This window comes from Pinus tabuliformis, chromosome 3_1, assembly GCF_031772625.1.
Source record: "Pinus tabuliformis cultivar Carrire ecotype Pingquan chromosome 3_1, CPIR1, whole genome shotgun sequence".
Taxonomy (NCBI): domain Eukaryota; kingdom Viridiplantae; phylum Streptophyta; class Pinopsida; order Pinales; family Pinaceae; genus Pinus; species Pinus tabuliformis.
In genome coordinates this window covers 91858348-91877589 of record NC_142301.1, presented here as the reverse complement: position 1 = coordinate 91877589, position 19242 = coordinate 91858348, and the positions used below count along the sequence as shown (strand labels likewise).

General features: G+C 39.2%; 2 protein-coding genes across 2 annotated transcripts in view; one reads left to right on the top strand and one right to left on the bottom strand.

Annotated features, from left to right (window-relative positions):
- LOC149185933 (uncharacterized) overlaps positions 1 to 16288 on the top strand; it is a 65228-nt gene extending 48940 nt beyond the window's left edge. Inside the window, exon 2 of the mRNA XM_089410839.1 lies at positions 15743 to 16288. Coding sequence (XP_089266965.1) covers positions 15751 to 15927 — 177 coding nt within the window. The 5' untranslated portion in view covers positions 15743 to 15750 and the 3' untranslated portion in view covers positions 15928 to 16288. The remainder of the gene's footprint in view (positions 1 to 15742) is intronic.
- Positions 1417 to 2004, bottom strand: LOC149185934 (uncharacterized). Its single transcript, XM_089409179.1, has one exon. It carries the CDS (start codon positions 2002 to 2004, stop codon positions 1417 to 1419), a length of 588 nt encoding a protein of 195 aa, XP_089265305.1.
- Positions 16289 to 19242: the final 2954 nt, after the last annotated feature.

Sequence of the window (19242 nt, the reverse complement as noted above, 5' to 3'; positions counted from 1 at the left end):
CCTCCCCTGAACAGTACCTCATATCCTCTGTCCTCCAAAGCTGAGACGGATATGAGGTTCTTCCTCATCCCTGGCACATAAAGAACCTCTGACACCTTCAAGGGAGGTTTGGACTCCCTCTGAAATGTCACTGTCCCCACCCCGACTGCTCTAACAACTCTGTCATCACCGAGTACTACCTCAATATCAGTGCCACTCTCTGAAAGCTCTGAGAAGTACTCCCGGACTCCTGTCATGTGACGTGAAGCCCCACTGTCCACATACCAGATACCTGAAGATGCTCCGCTAATCGAGGGAAAAGCATGCTCCCTCTGAACCTGTGTGGCAGGTGATCCTGCACTAGAGGACTCACATGTAGTGAACGCAAACTCCCGGTCAAAACGACCTGCAAAGTCCTCAATCTCAGCTGAAGCTGCCACATCCTGGTTCTTCCCCTTCTTCTTCTCCGGACACACAACTGCATAGTGTCCCATCTTCTGACAATTCCAACACTTCACCTTGGAATAGTCCTTCTGTGAGTTACCCTGTTTACCTTTACCTTTGCCTTTGCCCCCACCACTGCTTGTGGAAGCCTGCTTCTTCCCTTTGCCTTTCTTGCCTCCTGCCACCAGTGCTACGTCCTCATCCTGCTCAACTGGCTTGGCTGCCCCAAGCTGTCCTTTCCTGATCTCTGTCTGAATACAATCATCCCAAAACCTCTCCCATGTGGGAAGGGTCTCACGTGCACAAACCCCATCAGCAAAGTTCAACCATGAACGGGGGAGGCCATTCACTGCAATACGCACCAACTCAGTGGATGGAATGGCCTCTCCAATCGCTGCCAACTCATCTCTCACATTGGTAATCTTTGTGAGATATCCAGCTGCACTATCATTCCCCATCTTAATGTTCTTCAGCTTCTCCTTCAGGACCATCTTCCGGTTCTCATTGATACTCTGGTAGAGATTGGACAATGCTGTCCACATCTCATGGGCATTGCTCTTTCCTCTCACATGAGGAATGCAATGGTCTTTGATTCCGTCTAGAATTAGCCTCTTACCCTTATTGTTCTTCTTTTTATACTCAGCCAACTGAGCAACATCAGTGGGCACAACAACAGGGTTCTGTGCGGTATGCACCATGATATCCCAGACTTCTGCCTCCTCAAAGATACTCTGCATTCTCTCCTTCCAAACGCTGTAATTTATATGCCCATCCAGCCTATTCTCCACCCTCAATCCCAATGACATCCTGCTGTCGTAAAACTGAAAAATAGCACTGCTGTAGTAAAGATAAAACTGCTGTTTATGAAAAAATCAGCTTGCTGGAATTTTCTGAGTGAAAAATCAGCAACTGTAATTTTTCCTTTTTGTTGTCCCAAACATTACACTCCTCATAATCACATCCTTCCTCTTTGTTATTTAAAAAAAGAACCACTTAGCTTTCATCATTAAAGATTTGCCATTGCTCTAGATTATCAGGAATTGATGGCCTAAAGATAATTTCCATCTTAATTTTATCGTCCACCAAGTTCTCTCCAAGCTGAAATGTAGATGCAGCAACAACGAGCTCATCAACTTGTTTATTTCCTTCCCTAGGAATTGCTTGAAGGTCTAATGCATCAAAATAATCCATATTATCCCAAACAACATTTCGATACTTCTTTAATCTATCGTTCTTGCATGCAAATTGATTCTTAGTTTGAAGAATGACTAGATCAGAATCCCCCTTGATACTAAGCAACTTTATCCTCAAATCTTTTGCCAACTCAAGGCCCAACAATAGAGCCTCATACTCTGCTACATTGTTGGTTGCATCAAATTCCAATCTATAGGCAAACTTGAATATGTGACCAAGAGGGGAGGTAAGGACAATTCCAGCACCCTTACCATACCTAGAATGGGCACCATCAAAATTCATGTGCCAAACTCCATATTTCTTACAATCAACCTCCTTCTCCAAAGGAGGAAAAGAATTAGCCAGGATAGCATAGTTTCCCAAGTTATCGGATTTACACAATTTCATTGTGAAGCTCCTTGGGATTTTCTATATGAAACTTTCTCTCCAATTCCTTATCCAATCAACCATGATGCCCTCACTATTAGGGATGGTAGCATAACTTAAATCCATTTGCAATCTACCCCCAATATCAGCTCCCCACTTTCTAGACAATAACATCCCCCAAGCATCAGGCACATCAATCACCACAATATCCATGGTGATCATAATGTCAGGATGTACAGCTAAGTGGACTTGAAGATCTTTTATCAAACCACACACTTCAATGATCTTTGAATCCATTGCACAAATGTTGTGGTAGGGTCTAGAAATCCTCAAATTTAACTGATTCATGTCTTTCTTAGTCATGACACAAGATGATGCCCCAGAGTCAAACATACAATTGTGTAAAAGCATTCCATTGACCAACATAGTTATGAAAAAGGGTTGGTGGTCTCTGTTATCTCTACACATATCACTACTTTGCAGAGTGATAGGGGCATCCTCATATTTATCCTTAGAAAAATTAGACATTTCTTTTCCATTGGGAGCCTCAATGGCTTTCAACAATTTATATCTTTGGGAGGGAATCTTCATGATTTCAGTGACATGAACTAAAATCATAACACTATTAATCCATCCTCCCAAGTCAATATTCAACTTCGATGTTGGTGGAGTGAAAGTTTTACTATGATTTCTTTCTTTATTTTTTCCCCTTTCCTTATCCTTGGCTATCTCTGAAATTTGAGTCGATGAAGGCTTCTCTCCATATAATTCAATGATCCTATCCAAATCTTCAAAATTATTTATATTATAGGAGGATGGAAACTTTTTATTTACCTTCTGACTACTCTCCATAACTCCCATCCAATTTTCCAAGGACAAATGATGCTCTTTTCCAACTACATTGATTTGTTCACTTGTTCCCATCATATCTCCTTCTAGGATCCTTCTTGCATAAGGACAAGTGAGTTCATCATGTATGTCATCACAAGGTCTACAATAAGGCATGGAATCATCAACTAAGTTTGTAGACTCGAGTGGATTAGGTGGCCTATGGTCATTGGGAGGTCCTCTCTTTTGCCATCTATCATTTCCTCTATTTGGGAATCTCCCACCTTGATTTCTTTCCATGGCCACTAATCGATTTTGGATAGCATTCATTTGACTGGTGTGATTTGCCTCCATACTCTTGATGAGTTGGGTTAACTCCTTAATAGGATCATGTGTAGTCTCTTCTTTGGCCTTGCCTTTGGAATCATTCAGTTTCAATGGCCCTCTATTGAAACCAAGAATTTCAGATTTTCTTGATTGCTTTCTAGCCCTTTCTATCTTCAAGGCTTTAGATTGAGCTACACTCAGATTCGTAGGCTCCTTCCTCCTCAACTCATAGGTAGTTTCAACCCCAAAAGCATCTAGATATGAGCATAAAAGAAATTCATCAGGAAGTTTAACAGTGGCAGGCATGCTTTTTACTAGTTCATTAAATCTCTTGTTAAACTCCATGGTTTCATTCTCATTTTTCTTCATGTTGCTATTGGCATTGATCAAATGCCTATTTTGCTTCTTCTCTCCAAACTATCTAAAAAAGTAGTTAGAATGGCTTGTAAAGAGTTATATGAGTTAGCAGGTTGCTCAGTGATCCAATCAAGAGCATCCTCTTCTAAAGATAAAACACAAAGTCTCATCTTGACATCCTCATAATTAGCAGTGTTACACCATTTAAAGATACAAACATTAAAGTTTTTCACATGTGATGTAGCACTAATGGCATTGTTACCTTGAAAGGAAGACAACTTTTCAATAGCCTTGTCAGGGATATTGTGAGGATAGCCATTTATGTTAGTGAAGTCACAAGGAGCAAAAAGATCATTCATGATGTTAGGCTCTACTTGTTCTTGAAAAAGCAAATGAATATTAGAAATAGCCTCTTGCCCAAGACTAGCAAGAGCTCTACTACGAGAAAGTCTATTCAACCTCTCTCTAAAAACCCTTTCAGGATCAGAAGAGGGGCTAACTAGACCACTTGAATTTCTCCTAGTAGAGACTCTTGCAAAATTTGGATTGAGTGGAGTCGCCACTTGAGCAAGAATCTAAATCTAAAGTTCAAAAATGCTAAAAAACCAAAGGGTTAGTCGATTTCCCAGGTACAAGAAAGCTTGTCCCCGGAAACGACGCCAAAGATGTTGACCCTGCCGCCTACACCTACCTACAAGTCAGTGAGAAAAGCCTTCAACCCCACAAGGTGTGGTTGGTGGTAGGGAACTCAGAGAAGGGGCTGTCACACTGAATCCCTTCTCTCTCTGTTTAAGCTATCTCCTAGGTTAGCTAAGGGGGGTGGTCCCTAATGAAAAGTTAAGTTAAAAAGAGATGTGAGTTTCTAGGAGAATTGTTAGAGTTAAATAGATTATTTCTTTAAGATTTATAAGCAAAAACTGATATGAGCAATAACCATCATAAGATAAGCATGAAATACATAAACAACCAGTGCCTTCCAAGTATTTGCTCTTTAAGAAATGAAATTGTATTTTGCTTAAAACAAAAGTAGAATGCTTCAAAAATTGAAAGCAAAACAATCCTGAAATGGAGACAAAGATGACATGAAATAGTCAAAATGATAATCTACAATTAGTGTACAAGAACTAGATCAAGACATGCAAGTAGAACTCCATACTTGTCTAGTTAAAACAATGCTCTAGGTAGCAAATAAAATCCTTGAAAGCACAAGATATTGATCAAGAAAAATATTTAATTTAAATTTATGTGATCTTAATAAGCTAGAGGAAAGGAAACTCCCTCTTTCAAAATCGTTTGATGAGATCCTTGAGGCAAACCGATTGGGTCCTTCTATTCTTGATCTTGGGAGTTAGTTCGTCTATTGGAGAGCTACCCCACGCCCAAGTAAATCCTTCAACCAAATCTAAAGATCTCTACACACTTGGAAAAAGATGTCAGCAATCATAAGGGATTAGATTATACAATGGAGGAGAAGGCTAGAGATTTCACCAAAAATCTTCTAGTGCTCCTCTTCCTAGAGTATTTCTCTAACCCAAAAACCATACAAGATAGCTTGCATATGTTAATCCAAACAAGTGGCAAAATGATAACTAGCATAATCCAACATACATGTAGAATGTAAAGCACAAAAATTGAAATAACATCACCTCAAGAAATGGAAGGAGAACACCAACACAATAGTACCCCAAAGTCTCTTTTATTATATGAAAGATGAATACAAAATCCAACAGAGTCTCCGCAAGCCCAACAGCTCGTTCTAAAGATACAAATGAGAGCTCAAGACTCATATAAATAAGAAAATGGGAGATGATCCCAAGGAAAATTCCAATGACAAGTGGAGATGGATTGACAATCCCAATGTAGAAAATCAAATCACAAGTGGCAAGATGACTGGCTGTAGGTGGAAAACTTGACTCCTTGACTGTCCATTGAATATCCTCAAATCTGCTGTGTGTTTGGCTGCCTCTAAACTGCTGTCAGTCAAGCCAACCAACTGCTGTGTAAGCTGTTATGAAGATCTGCGTGTAGCTGTTATGGTGATTGTGTGGAAGCTTTCAAACATGTGCTGCGTACATGTGTGTAAAAAAGTAGAGATGAGAGGAGACAACTTCCTCCAAACCTGTGTTTAATTTTCTGCCACATATACTTGTCTTTTCTTGAGCTGCGTGTGCACTAAAGTCTTCTTTACGTGCTCTCTAGCTGGCTGAATTGAAGGCTCTATTCACTGTTTAAACTGACAGCATAGTCCCCCTTGTTGGCTGTCAACTACATGTGTTACAATGTGTGCCAATGAATGGGGACAAACTCTTAACACATGGCGGTGTTGTCCCCCACTAATCCATGAGTCTCTAGCTCTACATATGCTTCTTTAACTGCCTGTGCATTCGTTGAAATTGGCTGATGCATACTCCACTAACAAATTGCCAATGTGTGATTTTAAGTGGGGACAAGATCTGCCATGTCACTTTTATTGTCCCCCCTTAACTTTGGAACTAGTTTAATGTGTCCACCTTTAATATTTTGAGTTTCTTGTCCTTTTGAAATAAATCACCACTTTTAACAATTCGATGTGGCTCATAAACTCAACGTGGGCCCTCTTTGACTCTATTTGACTTGGAACTTTGACTTTCTTTTGTGGCTTCATGTGGTGGGCCCCACATTGCTGCTACATCACCCTTGACTCTCCACATAATTTCCATGTCAAAATTTGACTTATTTTGACTTTGGAAAAATTTATAAATTTTTCCAATTATTCATTCTTTTGAATTTTTTCCTCATTTTTGCTACTGTCATTTGAAAAATCGGCTTTTGAGGGACTATAAGTCATTTTTTGACCGCCAAAGTGGGTCATAAAATAATGTTGGGCCTCTGAGGATGAATTTCGAGTAGTCACACGCCTCAGACATTTCCTAAGGCCACTTATTTATACCATTATATAGAAAATAATTAAAAAATCCTGTTTTGCGGGAAATTTTTAATTATTATAAATCCTACTTAGACTTAACCAAATTCCACAAATTTTTTTGTGTGATCTAGTACGGTAATATACATCGACTGTAGACACTAAGATGTGTTAGAGGCTCAACTTTCAAATCGTCACCCTGGCTTTGGGGTAAAAAATGAGTGAAAAAAACCCAAAAATTATCCGCTCTGAAAAAGAAGGGATAATTAACCAGATAAAAAAAACACTCCAAGGTGTACTCGTTTGCTGATCGAGTCCCAATATCCTAACCCTGTTACAAATTCAAGAACTCATCATTACTAGTATCACTTATTACAATTCCCCGCAGAGTGTGGAATCTGGGTACAAGAAAGATGATGAGAAGATAGAAATAGAGTTAAAAAACTCTGTTGACTGATGATATCTGATGGTACAAGTGTCCTCTGGATCATCTTTGTGCGTGGAGTCTTCATATAATCATCAGGTGCCACTCTAGTGGTCAACAATCATCATCGAGGAGCCATAGCTACCACCCGGAACCAAAGACAATGGGTGAGACCAAACTACCCCAAGCGTAGGGATCACACTCTTTCCCTAAGTCCCTAAAAATAGGTGAGATCAACTTAAGGATCACACTCTACCCTGTTGTCCCTGATCTGACTCTTAACCCTAAAGAGTCAGATGGTAGAACACATGCATCCACCAACTTGGGCGAGATCCACCTATCGCAAGGGGTAGGGATCACACTCTATCCCAAGTCCCACAACCCATTGACTGGATGGGAGAGGTTATCCCACAAAGTGGAAAGGACGCTAATTGAGGCATACTCTGACTAGGGGAGATCCCAGGTCTCAACATCTTATCAGTTAAAGGTATCTCATCTTGAGGGGTCTTATAGCTCCATTCCATACCCTGGGAGCTCAACTAGGGGGGAAGAGCACTGCTTAGTGTTCTTGATCACCCCAGACCCTTATTCGAAAGGGTCATCTCAACTAGTCCAAGCTGCTCCCTGAATACCAAGAACTTCCCTTTTGACAAAGGCTTGGTGAATATGTCGACTATCTGCTCATTTGTCGAAATGTGAAGAAGTTTTACGACTCTTTTCTGCACCATGTCTTGGATAAAATGATATCTGATTTTTATGTGTTTGGACTTATCATGGAAAACAGGATTTCGTGACAAACTAATCCCACTCTTGTTGTCGCAATAGATAACTGTCGTGTCCAAAACCTACTCAAATAGCTCTCCAAAGAGCTTCCTCAACCAAATTGTTTCACAACTCGCAACGCTAGTTATAATATACTCTGCCTCAGCAATGCTAAGGGCTACAAATTTTTTCTTCCTGCTTATCCATGATATCATGGTAGATCCCAGACTAAAACAACATCTAGAAGTACTCTTCCTGTCGACAACATTTCCAACTCAGTTTGCTTCTGTATATCCATGTAGTCTAACGCCTCTAGCGACATATCTCGCTCGAATTTGAAAGCCAACTTCCTCTTACATTCTAGAATGAGAGGGTCTGCACCTGTCATGAATAAGTCATCGACATATAATACCAAAATGAGAGGCATACCTTAGATTGTTTTGAAGTACAAGTTTGGATCAACATTGCTCCTTGTGAATCCCAGCTTTATCGAATAACTGTCAATATGAGCATGCCAAGAAGGGGGGGCTTACTTCAATCCATAAAGAGATTTCTTCAATCGGCATACATGAGTCTTCCTGTCATGAACTTCAAATCCTGGAGGTTGTTCAACGCACATTTCTTCTTGAAGCAAACCATGTAAGAAAGCGATCTTCTTATCCATTTGATGGAGAGTCCATCCCTGACTTGCAGAAAGGGCTACTATCGAACGAGTGGTTGTATATCGGGCCACAGGAACAAATATATCATCTTAATCTTCTCCCTTTTTTGAGAGAATCCACGGGCTACACACCTTGCCTTGTATTTTTTGATGCTTCCATTAGCCCCATGCTTGATCTTATAGAGCCATTCGAAGGTTACCGCAGATCTTCCCTTCGGCCTCAACACAATATTCTATACATCATTTTTCATAATAGACTCATATTCTTCGGCCATTGCATCCTTCCAAACTTGTTCAATCACGGCTTCTTCAAAGGTACTATGTTCAACTTGAATCATATTGCTCATAGCTACAACATATGCTTCATACTTGCATGGCTTCTTACTTTCCTTGAAAGTTCCACGAGCAACAACATGTTTCTCAGCGTCTTGTAGTGTGTCTTTGAGCCAAATTGGTCTATTCTGTTGGAAATAATACTGAGAGGGGGGGGTGAATCAGTATTATCAGATTAATCAAACTTTTCAAATGCCCAGAAACATATACGCTACTTCAGTTAAGTGAACCAGCGTGTACACGCTACTGTGACGAAGTAAAACAGCGTATAAGCAGAAAACTCACAATTTAGTTAGCTTATTCTTCAATTAAGTGCATCAGGACATTATTCATCATATTAACAGTAAACATGTGCAGTATAACAGAACAGATAAAAAGCCACACACATGAACACCAATATATAAGGTGGAAACCCAATGTGGGTGAAAACCACAAGTTGTCTCTATCTTTCTTTAATATGAAACTTCAGTTTACAATCTTTTGTACTGGTGCAGCCTTATACCAGTACGCAGGCTACAACCTGCAGAAGGCTTCAACCTTCTCTCGTTCTCCAAACTTCCTTGGAAGGGAGCTCCAACCCCCCTTTGCTCTTGTACTAGCCAAGATACTAGTACGTAGGTGCTGACCTACAATCTTCCTTCTTCCAGGTATCACTTTTCATACATTTTCAGACTTGGATATTCCTGAAGCACAACATTACAATCTGAAGACCACAATTCATTCAATTTCCACAATAGATCATTGAAGCATAAAACAACCAAACTTTGAATCACTGAACCACTGAACTCTGTCAATCACCAGTTACCAGAACACAGAGCAGACTACAGAACTCTGCAATAACAGTCAGACCCCACTGTAAACCCAAATCAAGCTTCAAAAGATATACGCTACTTTAATGAGCAGAACCCGCGTATACACGCTCTTTTACCGAAGCCAACCTGCGTACAGATCTAAAAATAAACTTTCTCAATTTGCAGCTGTACCAGACATTAGTTAGACCCAGAACGTAACATTGCGACAATATGCAGATCTAGAAATACGCATAATCAACCATATCATGATAGTGCATTTCAAACCATTAGATCCCGATCTATCCTTAGATCTAGTCTTCCATCAACCGATGTGATCTCTCCTTGACTTAGATCAAGCAACTCAGAACCTGCATATCAGATCTCTTTCTCTCTTAGATATTCAAGCCTTGTCGAAAGATGATCTTTGCCTAATGATCTTCTTCTCCTTATATAGCCTTAGGCCTTTCTCAATACCAAGAGCCAAAACCATAGTAACACAATACCATCAACTTTAAAACTAGGGATTGACACGCCCGTCGAGACATAATGGTCCGAAATCATAGGCACAACTTCCAAGGACTAACCACCATGAACCAAAGGAACCTTTCCACATACACGCGCTTTTTCTGAATCGAACTTGCGTGTACACGCGACTTGGGCTTAACGAAACGGCGTGTATGAGCTTCCTTGGCATGCTGTACTGAGATCTGTCTTCTGATTAAGTTGCCATCACCTGTACCAACCTCTGAGCACCTGTACCATCCACTGAGTGAGTTGCCATCAAGGACAACACTTGAATCATAATGCCAACATATTCCTAGTAGGAGGATTACTTGGAGGAGGATCCAAAGGGTCCATAGGCTCCATAGGGTCATCAACAATGTCCTTCTTAGATTCATGCAGAGGACCTTCCAGTATATCCATATCATCACTCTTATCTTCAGGAGAAGAGGCGGAGGGAGGTCCCTTGCTTTTCTAAGGGCAACATCTTCATCGAATGTTACATCCCTACTAATTTCAACCTTCCTTTGACCAAAAATATATATTCTAAATGCTTTAGAATCTTCACTATATCCAACAAACGTACCTTTCCTTCCTGTAGCTTCTAGCTTGTTTCTTTTGTCCTTCGACACATGGAAGTATACGGGGCAGCCAAAAATCCAGAGATGACCAATATCGGGCTTGACATCTGATAATACTTCCTTGGGAGTCTTGTTGTCCAAAGCTTGATGAGGCAACCTGTTTTGAACATATACTGGGTTACAAGCTTCAAATGATTCATCATTGACCTCTTAAAGATGAAGTGTTTCATTGCTCATCGAGGCTGGGATAAGAAAAGTTCTTTTTATTTAGTTGGCTCATGCGACTTCTACATGCCTAGACACTTGAGCCTGTGTGGAAGTACCTGCTCGAGATTCAAACAATCAACATAAAAGTCTCTAAGTGAAGCACTCCCATCCTGAAATGGACTCTCAAGTGGAGTGCTCCTCTCTAGGCAAAAATAGACCATATGCATGAGATAAAAGTCAACTGAAGCAGTCTCAAGATAGGGCACACTTCCTTAGGCCAGGAATGAGCATTTTCTTGATGTACAAGGCAAACATAAATACAGCCTTCTTGGACTAGAAAAAACCCTGAAATGGATGTCAGTGAAGTCAAAGTCAAACTGCACCCCCTTAAGTAAGGTGCACCAGTCACGTGCTTTAAATGGATGAGGAGTCTGAAAATAGAAGGGCATAAGGTCTCATCCAAAAAAGTGCCCTAGTCAAAGGTGGAAGCTTCTGCTTGAAATAACTACTAAATTCAGAACTTGGTTGATGTGCAAGTTACTGCAAGACAAGATAATATAGGACCACAAGAGCACAATGCTCTGGTGCATGAATCAAGTCAACTGCAACCAAAAATAGCCATCAGGATGCTCCCTCATGTGTTGTGCTCATTTGATAGGCAGAAATAGCATGTGCATTGAGTGAACTCACGTGAATTGAATTCAAACTATAGTGAACACAATTGAACTGAACCAAATTGAAGACCAGTCAAGTGAACTCAAGAGAACTCCAAGATATATCAATTGAACTAAGGCACTAAACTGAATTCATATCAATTGAACTAAGGCACTAAACTGAATTCATATCAATTGAACTGCCCCTAGTTAGGGTGCACTTCCCAACTCCATTGTCTAATAATAGGTCATGTGAACCTCAAATTAGAAGGAAAGGGAACCTTCTGGAAGAGTTCACCCTCCTCCCAGTAATAATCTGCTTAATCTTCCTCAAGTCAATCTTGCTTGGAGTGCAAGCAAAATCAAACTGAAGAAAACATGGAGCGCAAGGAAAGTCAACCTGTAAATGTACTACACAGCAATGGATGCCACATGTCAATTGCCTGGCTATCAAGTGACTTGTTTTCCAAGCAATCTCTCAATTGTGGTGCACTGGTCGTCTGGTCACAAATTACTAGATCACATTATTAACATGAAAATATCACATGGGTAATCCTGGAATATCTGGGGCTTCTAGAAGTTACAAAACCCCTAATTTTCTGATTTCTTGGAATGACTTGATATCTGACGCCAGTCTTGTTCACCTTAAAAGGTATTTAAGAGTAAGACCTAATTCTGAAATGTAGACCCCCTAATTTTAGCCTATTTTTTCATGGTTATAAGTTGCCACGATATTTCGCATGTTGGAAACACTGGGGGGGGGGGGGGGGGGGGTGGAATCAGTGTTTCTTTTCAATTGTTACTTTTACCAATTAGATCACTTATATTTAGAACACAAAATGAACAATAGAAATAAATGCTTTTATTAATATAATATTTATAATGAATCAAGTACAATATAGGTAGGGCTCCGACCCTAGATGAAGACACCCAGGCTCCAACCTGGAATGTGCCAAGCACCTACTTGGACTTTAGTGAGGCTCCGACCTCTAGGGCTTCAACCCTATCTTATCCAAGGCACCAACCTTGAGTTTAGGAGCACCAACTCCAAGGACACCAATCCTATAGCTTCGCTTTGTCAAGATATGTTTAGTTGTGCTTCATGGCTCCCAAAGTCTTCTTCACCGAGCCCTGTCAATCTTCAGTTTCACTGTAGTCTCCACACAACATCATCAATGACAACCTTGTCAATTAGAAGGTATCGCCACTGCACTTCATCGTACCCAAACAAGTTCTTCAAGTCACCTCATGATGTCTCATGCATCACGGTGTCCAATAATGTCTTCTTCAAGATGTCTTCACAAGGTACTTCTAGGATGATACTCCAAGGTCACCTCATGATGACATTCAATGCATCATGATATTCAATAAGGCTTCTCAACAAGATGTCTTCAAAACGTTGTCCCAAGAATTCTCCAACCAAGTGTGTCTTATAAGTCCTTCAATCAATTGCACAAGGTCTTCAAAACAACTTCAAGTACAAGGACTACTGCAAACTCTTCTTCAAGGCTTCAAATCTGTTCAACAAGTATGCTCTAGCAAGGTTTAAGTCTCCACAAAAGATTTTCCAAGAGCTGTCCCAATAATGGCTTCCAAGACACTTCAACCAAGTAGCCTCAAGGTGTCTTCACAACAGTTCCTCAAAATACTTCAAGATCTGGTACAATATCTCTTTGAATAGTCTTTAAGATGTTCCTTAAATTCTCTTCTAAGGCTGCTCAATGCCCTTCTTTAATAGCCTCTTCAAATTCTGCAGCCAAGTGTTTCCAAGTCTTCTCCACACTTCAGCTCCAAGGTGTCTTCCAAATGAGCCCAAAAAAACCTTCAATCTTTTCCAGGATTCTCTTCAATCTAGCTTCAGTAAGTTCTCAACAAGCTTTTCTCCACTGGTAGCTTTCCACTGTTCTCTTTTTTCAGGCTTCAATAGATGACTGTCCTCCACAGTTCTGGCCTCAGGTCAGCAATCTGTCTGGGTGCGAGTTTTGCGACAGCATAAGTATAGGTCTCAAAAATCACCACACAAAACACTTGTCTGAGCCTTCTGCAACTGTTTTGAGCCCTCCACACAAGACTGTCATCCACAGGCAGAGTTACCAACACACTTGTCACAAAAACCAAGCCTCACAAACACAGTCACTGGTCTGCTGTAATGTAGTCTGCTGTAATGTGGTCTGCTGTAATGTATTCCTCCACGTTTTCCTTAAAAATTGCCCAAAACAATAAACTTCAATGCCTCCTTGGCCTCTTATTTGCCTCTGAGTTCTCCACCGAATTCTCTGTTTTCTTGACCGAAAAATTGATGGTTAAAATGAGGTCTGAAATCCTTATATATAGTGTTTTTCGCACAGCAAAACGAAAAGACACGTCCCTGTTTGGAGGCCGACTTGTGTCGGCTGCTCAGGTCGGCTCCATGTCCAGATTTAATAAATTAACTTCAAAAATTCATAACTTTCAAACCGCTTGGAGTTTCGGGCTGTGTAATAGCTCATTGGAAAGGAAAAATTATGCTCTAAAAGATGGTCTAGGAATCACATTGAGAGGCTGCCTCTAAGGTAGTGAAAATTAATTTTCTTTGTGACTGTCCTTAAATTTCTGTGCATAGAATATTTGGAACAGTTTTGGGACAGCGTGGCTTCTCCATTGTTTTGCACCAATAATATCATCATGATAGTATCCAGCATCATGATGAAGGTATAGCATCATGTATTCAATGATAGTGCAGTAATACGTCATAGTGCAGCCTTCATTAATTTGTCAAAGACACCAAAGTAGTCTTCCAATTATGTCAAAGTGTGGTCATTCTTTAAAGAGTATGACATTGTCAAGTGTATGACTCCATATGTCATCAAGGGTTAATGTCTATATCATCAAGGCACATGCAACATTATAGTTAGTTCAAGGGCTCCTTAGGACTTCTTCATTAATGGTTTGACATCTTCATTGATGGTATCCTTGTCAAACAAGAGTCCTAACATCATCATCTGGGACCAAGCATCTCAAGAATATTGACATCTCGGTCAATGCCATATTGACATCAATGACAACCTTGATTAACATCGCACCCGTGCTGTACTTAGGTATGTAAAAAGTAATTATTTGTGAAAGGTGCAGAAACACTAATTTAGACGTATGTTTAACCAACTTTGACGAAAAGTTTGAATTTGTTCAATTGGCACCAAAGCTTAGCCATAAGCTCATTTCTGTAGAGGGTATCCAAATACATAATCAGATTTCAAGAAAGATGAAGTTCCAAAAAATAGAAGATTTTCAACATTGCAAATCTTGAAAATCTGATTTTTACCCTTTTGGAGTTTTCCCCTGCTCATGCATGCACTAACGGATGCATGCCCTTTGTCTGCTTGGAAATCTTGCTGAACTCTGAAAATCTCTGAAGCGAGGTACTGAAAATGGTCCCTTGGTGTGAACTGATCCCCAAGGAAATCCTGAGCCGAAGACTGATGCGAGACAACTTGAGTAATAAAATATCTGGCCATGGTACTCATGAGATGCTCATACTGAATCTACTGCTATGAATTCATGAACTGTTGATCCAGAGTCAATTGAGATGAACTTTGGGGAAGTTCACCGTGATCACAAAATTTACTCACAAATATGCTAGAACTTTACAATAAATCCATGTAGGACAAATTCACTGTTAACAGTGGCTCCAACTTGTGGAAAGGAGCCCTTTATGGGTTTTATCAGAATTCCAGATCTTTGGATGCTAATGAAAGACCTGTGAATAGGTCAATGATTCAAAACACATTGTTGGACACAACCCGAAGGAACCTGATTTGACTCAACTTGACTCTCCTTCAACGCAGCATTTATGATTCTTGCCTTTAAAAAAAATATGTACAGCTAACACAGGGTAACACAAGCATAGAAAAGACTGAGACACGACTTCCAGACCTTGAGACTCAAAAAATTTGACAAACATGAAGTTTGACTGTGTTCCCAAGGAACTTTGACCCTTGTACTTGAAAATAATTCTCTTCTTGCTCATGAATAGAACAAAGACATGCAAAAGGATTCCCATGAAAGACCAATCCTAGCAAGCTATGGTGTCTGAAGGTGCTATTTTGACTCAAATTCAGAATTGCCTTCCCAGCAATCTATCCCAACTCTATGACATTGAAAACCACTTCCAACTGAAAGCGGATTCAACTTTGCGGAGTTAAAACAAACTTGAACAAGACTGAAAGCTGGAAACTCAAAGCTAAGGAATGACTCAACAGTTCTTCTATCTTAGAACTGAAAAGAAGATTCATTCAAAATGAGATTGCCTGGCCTGTAACAATAGTTGAGTGCTTGTACACTTGTTTTCTGCCTTTTTGTTCTCAGGTTTGGTACCTTCTCTCGCTGACAACCTTCCCTTGCTGCGTAATGCTTTTTAAATTTCATGATACTGATGTCACTATGATGGTTGCAGACTCTAAAATGGAGATAAAGCCGACTGTTGCATTTAGGGCAGCTATTGCTGGGGGAATTGCTGTCTTTGCCAAATTTGCCGCAGTGATGAAGGCTGCAGGAGGAGCAAAATTGGGAGCAGCAGCTGCAGCAATGTCGGCAGCGGCAGCAGCAGCAGTTTCTGGATCAAAGAAGGAATCTCAGTAATGCTGCAGACTAGACTCCCTGCCATGCTTCCATATCTAATTTTAATCAGGGTAGCGTGGGAGGCTTGTCTTAGCCTAGAAGCTTTATGATTGTGGAATCTCAAATTATTATTTCAATCAATCAGTACTGTAGCCATGAAAATTGGCAATCAGAGAAATCCCATGTCATTCTCTATTAAGAATCTTTAAATCAGAATAGGTTTTATATGACAATCTCATAATGTTGTTTATGACTATGAGATTGACTTGATTTCAAAGGTTGAAAATTTGATTCTATGGGGTGGAAATCTGCAGCAGACTATAAACATAGTGAAAAGTATATATTTCAGTGAGCACAATAGCAATTGCTTTTGATTTTTTTATTCTCGTAAGTAGGGCTAAAAGTTGAACAATGCCATTTCTCGATTTTTTAAGGAGTATAATAATGGTCAGACTGAAGGCTAAAATTGTGCACGTATATTTTTGTTATTTTGTTGTATTTGGCAGCATATTTTAGTTCCTGTGAAAATTATGTTTTCAGTGTCGAAAGTTTCTAGAACAAGATAGTATAATTACAGACCGTGCTGACATAGAAAAGTTATTATTGTCAACATCTTGTTTCAATATTCATTGTTAACACTTAGCACGTTTTCACTGCTGGAAGGCATGGTAGCTGGTTAAACTCGTTAATGCTAACAGACTAATCTACACATGGGCAAAACAGACAAACACTGTTAATGGATATGTATATCATTTCCAGAACTTCTCGAGAGTCATCAGAATCTTGTTTCCCAACCCAGAGAGCTTGTTGTGATGAGAATTCAGACCAACAACACATTATACGAATGCAGAAGCAGCAGATTTGCAACTTTATGTTTTGGGACACCTTGAGAAATGGGATTGATCATATGAAGCAGCTAGTTTAGAATCTTCCAAAGATATTTGCAATTTTAATTGAGATGGTTTATTCCACTGGGGAGGTAGGCCGTCTAATAGTCAAAGAAATGAACAGATCTTAGAGACGAGCTCTGGTTAGGGTCTGACTGATGGGCCAAGGATTGCATGTGATCTTCCGTCCCTAGGGTACGTAATCCTAAAGGATGAATTAATGACAACACTAAGCAAGTTACAACGTTGATGTATTTCAACCCCTTAAACATATTATAAACAAGTGAAATTGAGGGCTAAATAAGGAATTAGACTAGGGTTTGAAGTAACTTTGAAAATTTAACTTGTTAATTTTGAAAGTTAAAAGCACATCCAAAAACACCAAGATGTCTAGTCCTAAGAATGTTGCAATATAAATTAACAAGGTTGATTTCCAGTTAAAGATTTTTGTTGAGTTATAAGATATTAAAAAAACCTTGGGAGTCTAGGATTTTGATAGATGGAAATTATTCATTAGTTGTTGAACCTTGTAATTATGCCAATACAAAAAAAATTTGGGATTCTGAATTTAAGATTGACTAGATGAGAAAAGACTAGTACCTATTTTTCTTTCTTTTTTCTTTGGCATATGGATTCGACTAAGAACTCTCTTAGAGAAGATGCAAGTGAATCTAGGATGATAGGTAGGTTGTCCATTACAAATTATAGCATATCCACTTAGTGTCTTACAAGCTTTTAAATTTTTTCAACGGAAGATAATCAACTAGTAATCTTCCAAGAGCATTGAAGAAGGGACTTCAAAAAGTAGAAAGAGTGCACCACCAACATTAGAAAAGCACAAGTGTAGTTATAATCATTTACAAACAATATCTATAAGGGTTAAAAAATACTATTTAATAAATTGATTCATCCACAAAACATCATCCTCAAGAAGTTGCTCTAATTATCCATCTATGTGCTAAAAGAAAAATAGAAGTAGACTAGTAGTGTTCTCCAAGTTCTAGCAATGAGTTACAAATAACAATTGCTTCTCTTATATATATGGAGAACTCTAGCAACCCTCACATTATTATTATTATTCTAGTTTCTAGTGTTAAATGAATATAAGATACCATCATCTCCTTACAAATCCTGAAGATATTGTCAAAAATATAAAACATCCATGATCCATGAATGATCAATAAAAAAATATCCAAATATGCTCCCAAGTCAAGTAAAACTTCCTCAATTGCCAAGTAGTCCTCCTCAACAGGTGGAATGATGTTTTAAAAGGTGGAATGACCTCCTTGAAAGTATTAACGATGTTCTCCAAAGGTGTTCTAAAAGTGGTAAAAAATTCAGTGATAATCTTTTCGTGGCAGAAACTAAAAGCACCATAAGTGTGTCATTTTTTGATTGAATTTTTATTATGACCATATATTGGAAATCCAATAGACATTCTACATGCTAGCGGTCTATACTCAAATTTCAACTTGTAATCCATACTCGAACGGCTTAAACATTAAATGAAAGCACTTAATTGGAAAATGGTTAAAGTACCAGACATTAGATGACCTACCTTCATCATATGAGTAGGATAGATCAATGAGTGCATTGATTGAGAAATGGATGAGAGGCATTTGAGGCTATCTATCTGTGGATAATGGGAGGGTTGTCGGCTAGCAAGTTGCAATGTAGGATACAATTTTTTCTTCTAGGGTTACCCATGTACATGGATGGGTAATGAGGACAACAAAAAATGGGGAGGATGGGAAGTGTTAACTGTGGATTGAGATATAGACATGCCACCCCTTTTAAAGCTCCCTAGTAGTACAACTCAGCGTGAGTGATAACACTTATTTAAATGATGATGATGATCCACCAAGGTGAAAGAAGACAAAAAAACATAAATTTATAATATCATGATCCATTATTTCAATCAACTAATGATCATCACTTTCATGACAAGTACATAAGACATTAACACCCAATATGAAACAATGGAAGAATCTACCTCGTGTGCCAATCACCATAATCATCAAATGGGAGCATGTTAAGTAAATATGCGAAACATTTATAGTCAAATGCCTATGGAGAACCAAGATCTGATCTGCAAAATTATTGTGTATGTGATGAGAATCACACGAGAAAAATATCCTCTAATTACCCCTGCATGTCAAGGGGTAATATATAGCTCCAACATGGGCACATTTTAAGCACACGAGAACCTCATATATCTTTGGAACTCCAAGATTTGCACTTTGCATCAATTAAAAAAAAAGTACGTGCTAGATACCATAAAACCATTAGCAAAAAGCGTTGAAATATGTAACTAGGTTCGCTCTTCATAATGACAAATGTAATCATGATTTACATATTTGATGTAAAGATAAAAACAAATTTATTGTTGTCATTCTTAAGGCATGGTTTCATGCTCAAGGAAAATTTATTTTGAAGTCAAGCACCCATT

Bases quoted from the DNA above. Each gene is read 5' to 3' on its own strand.
- LOC149185934 (XM_089409179.1), bottom strand. From the start codon at position 2,004: ATGAAATTGTGTAAATCCGATAACTTGGGAAACTATGCTATCCTGGCT.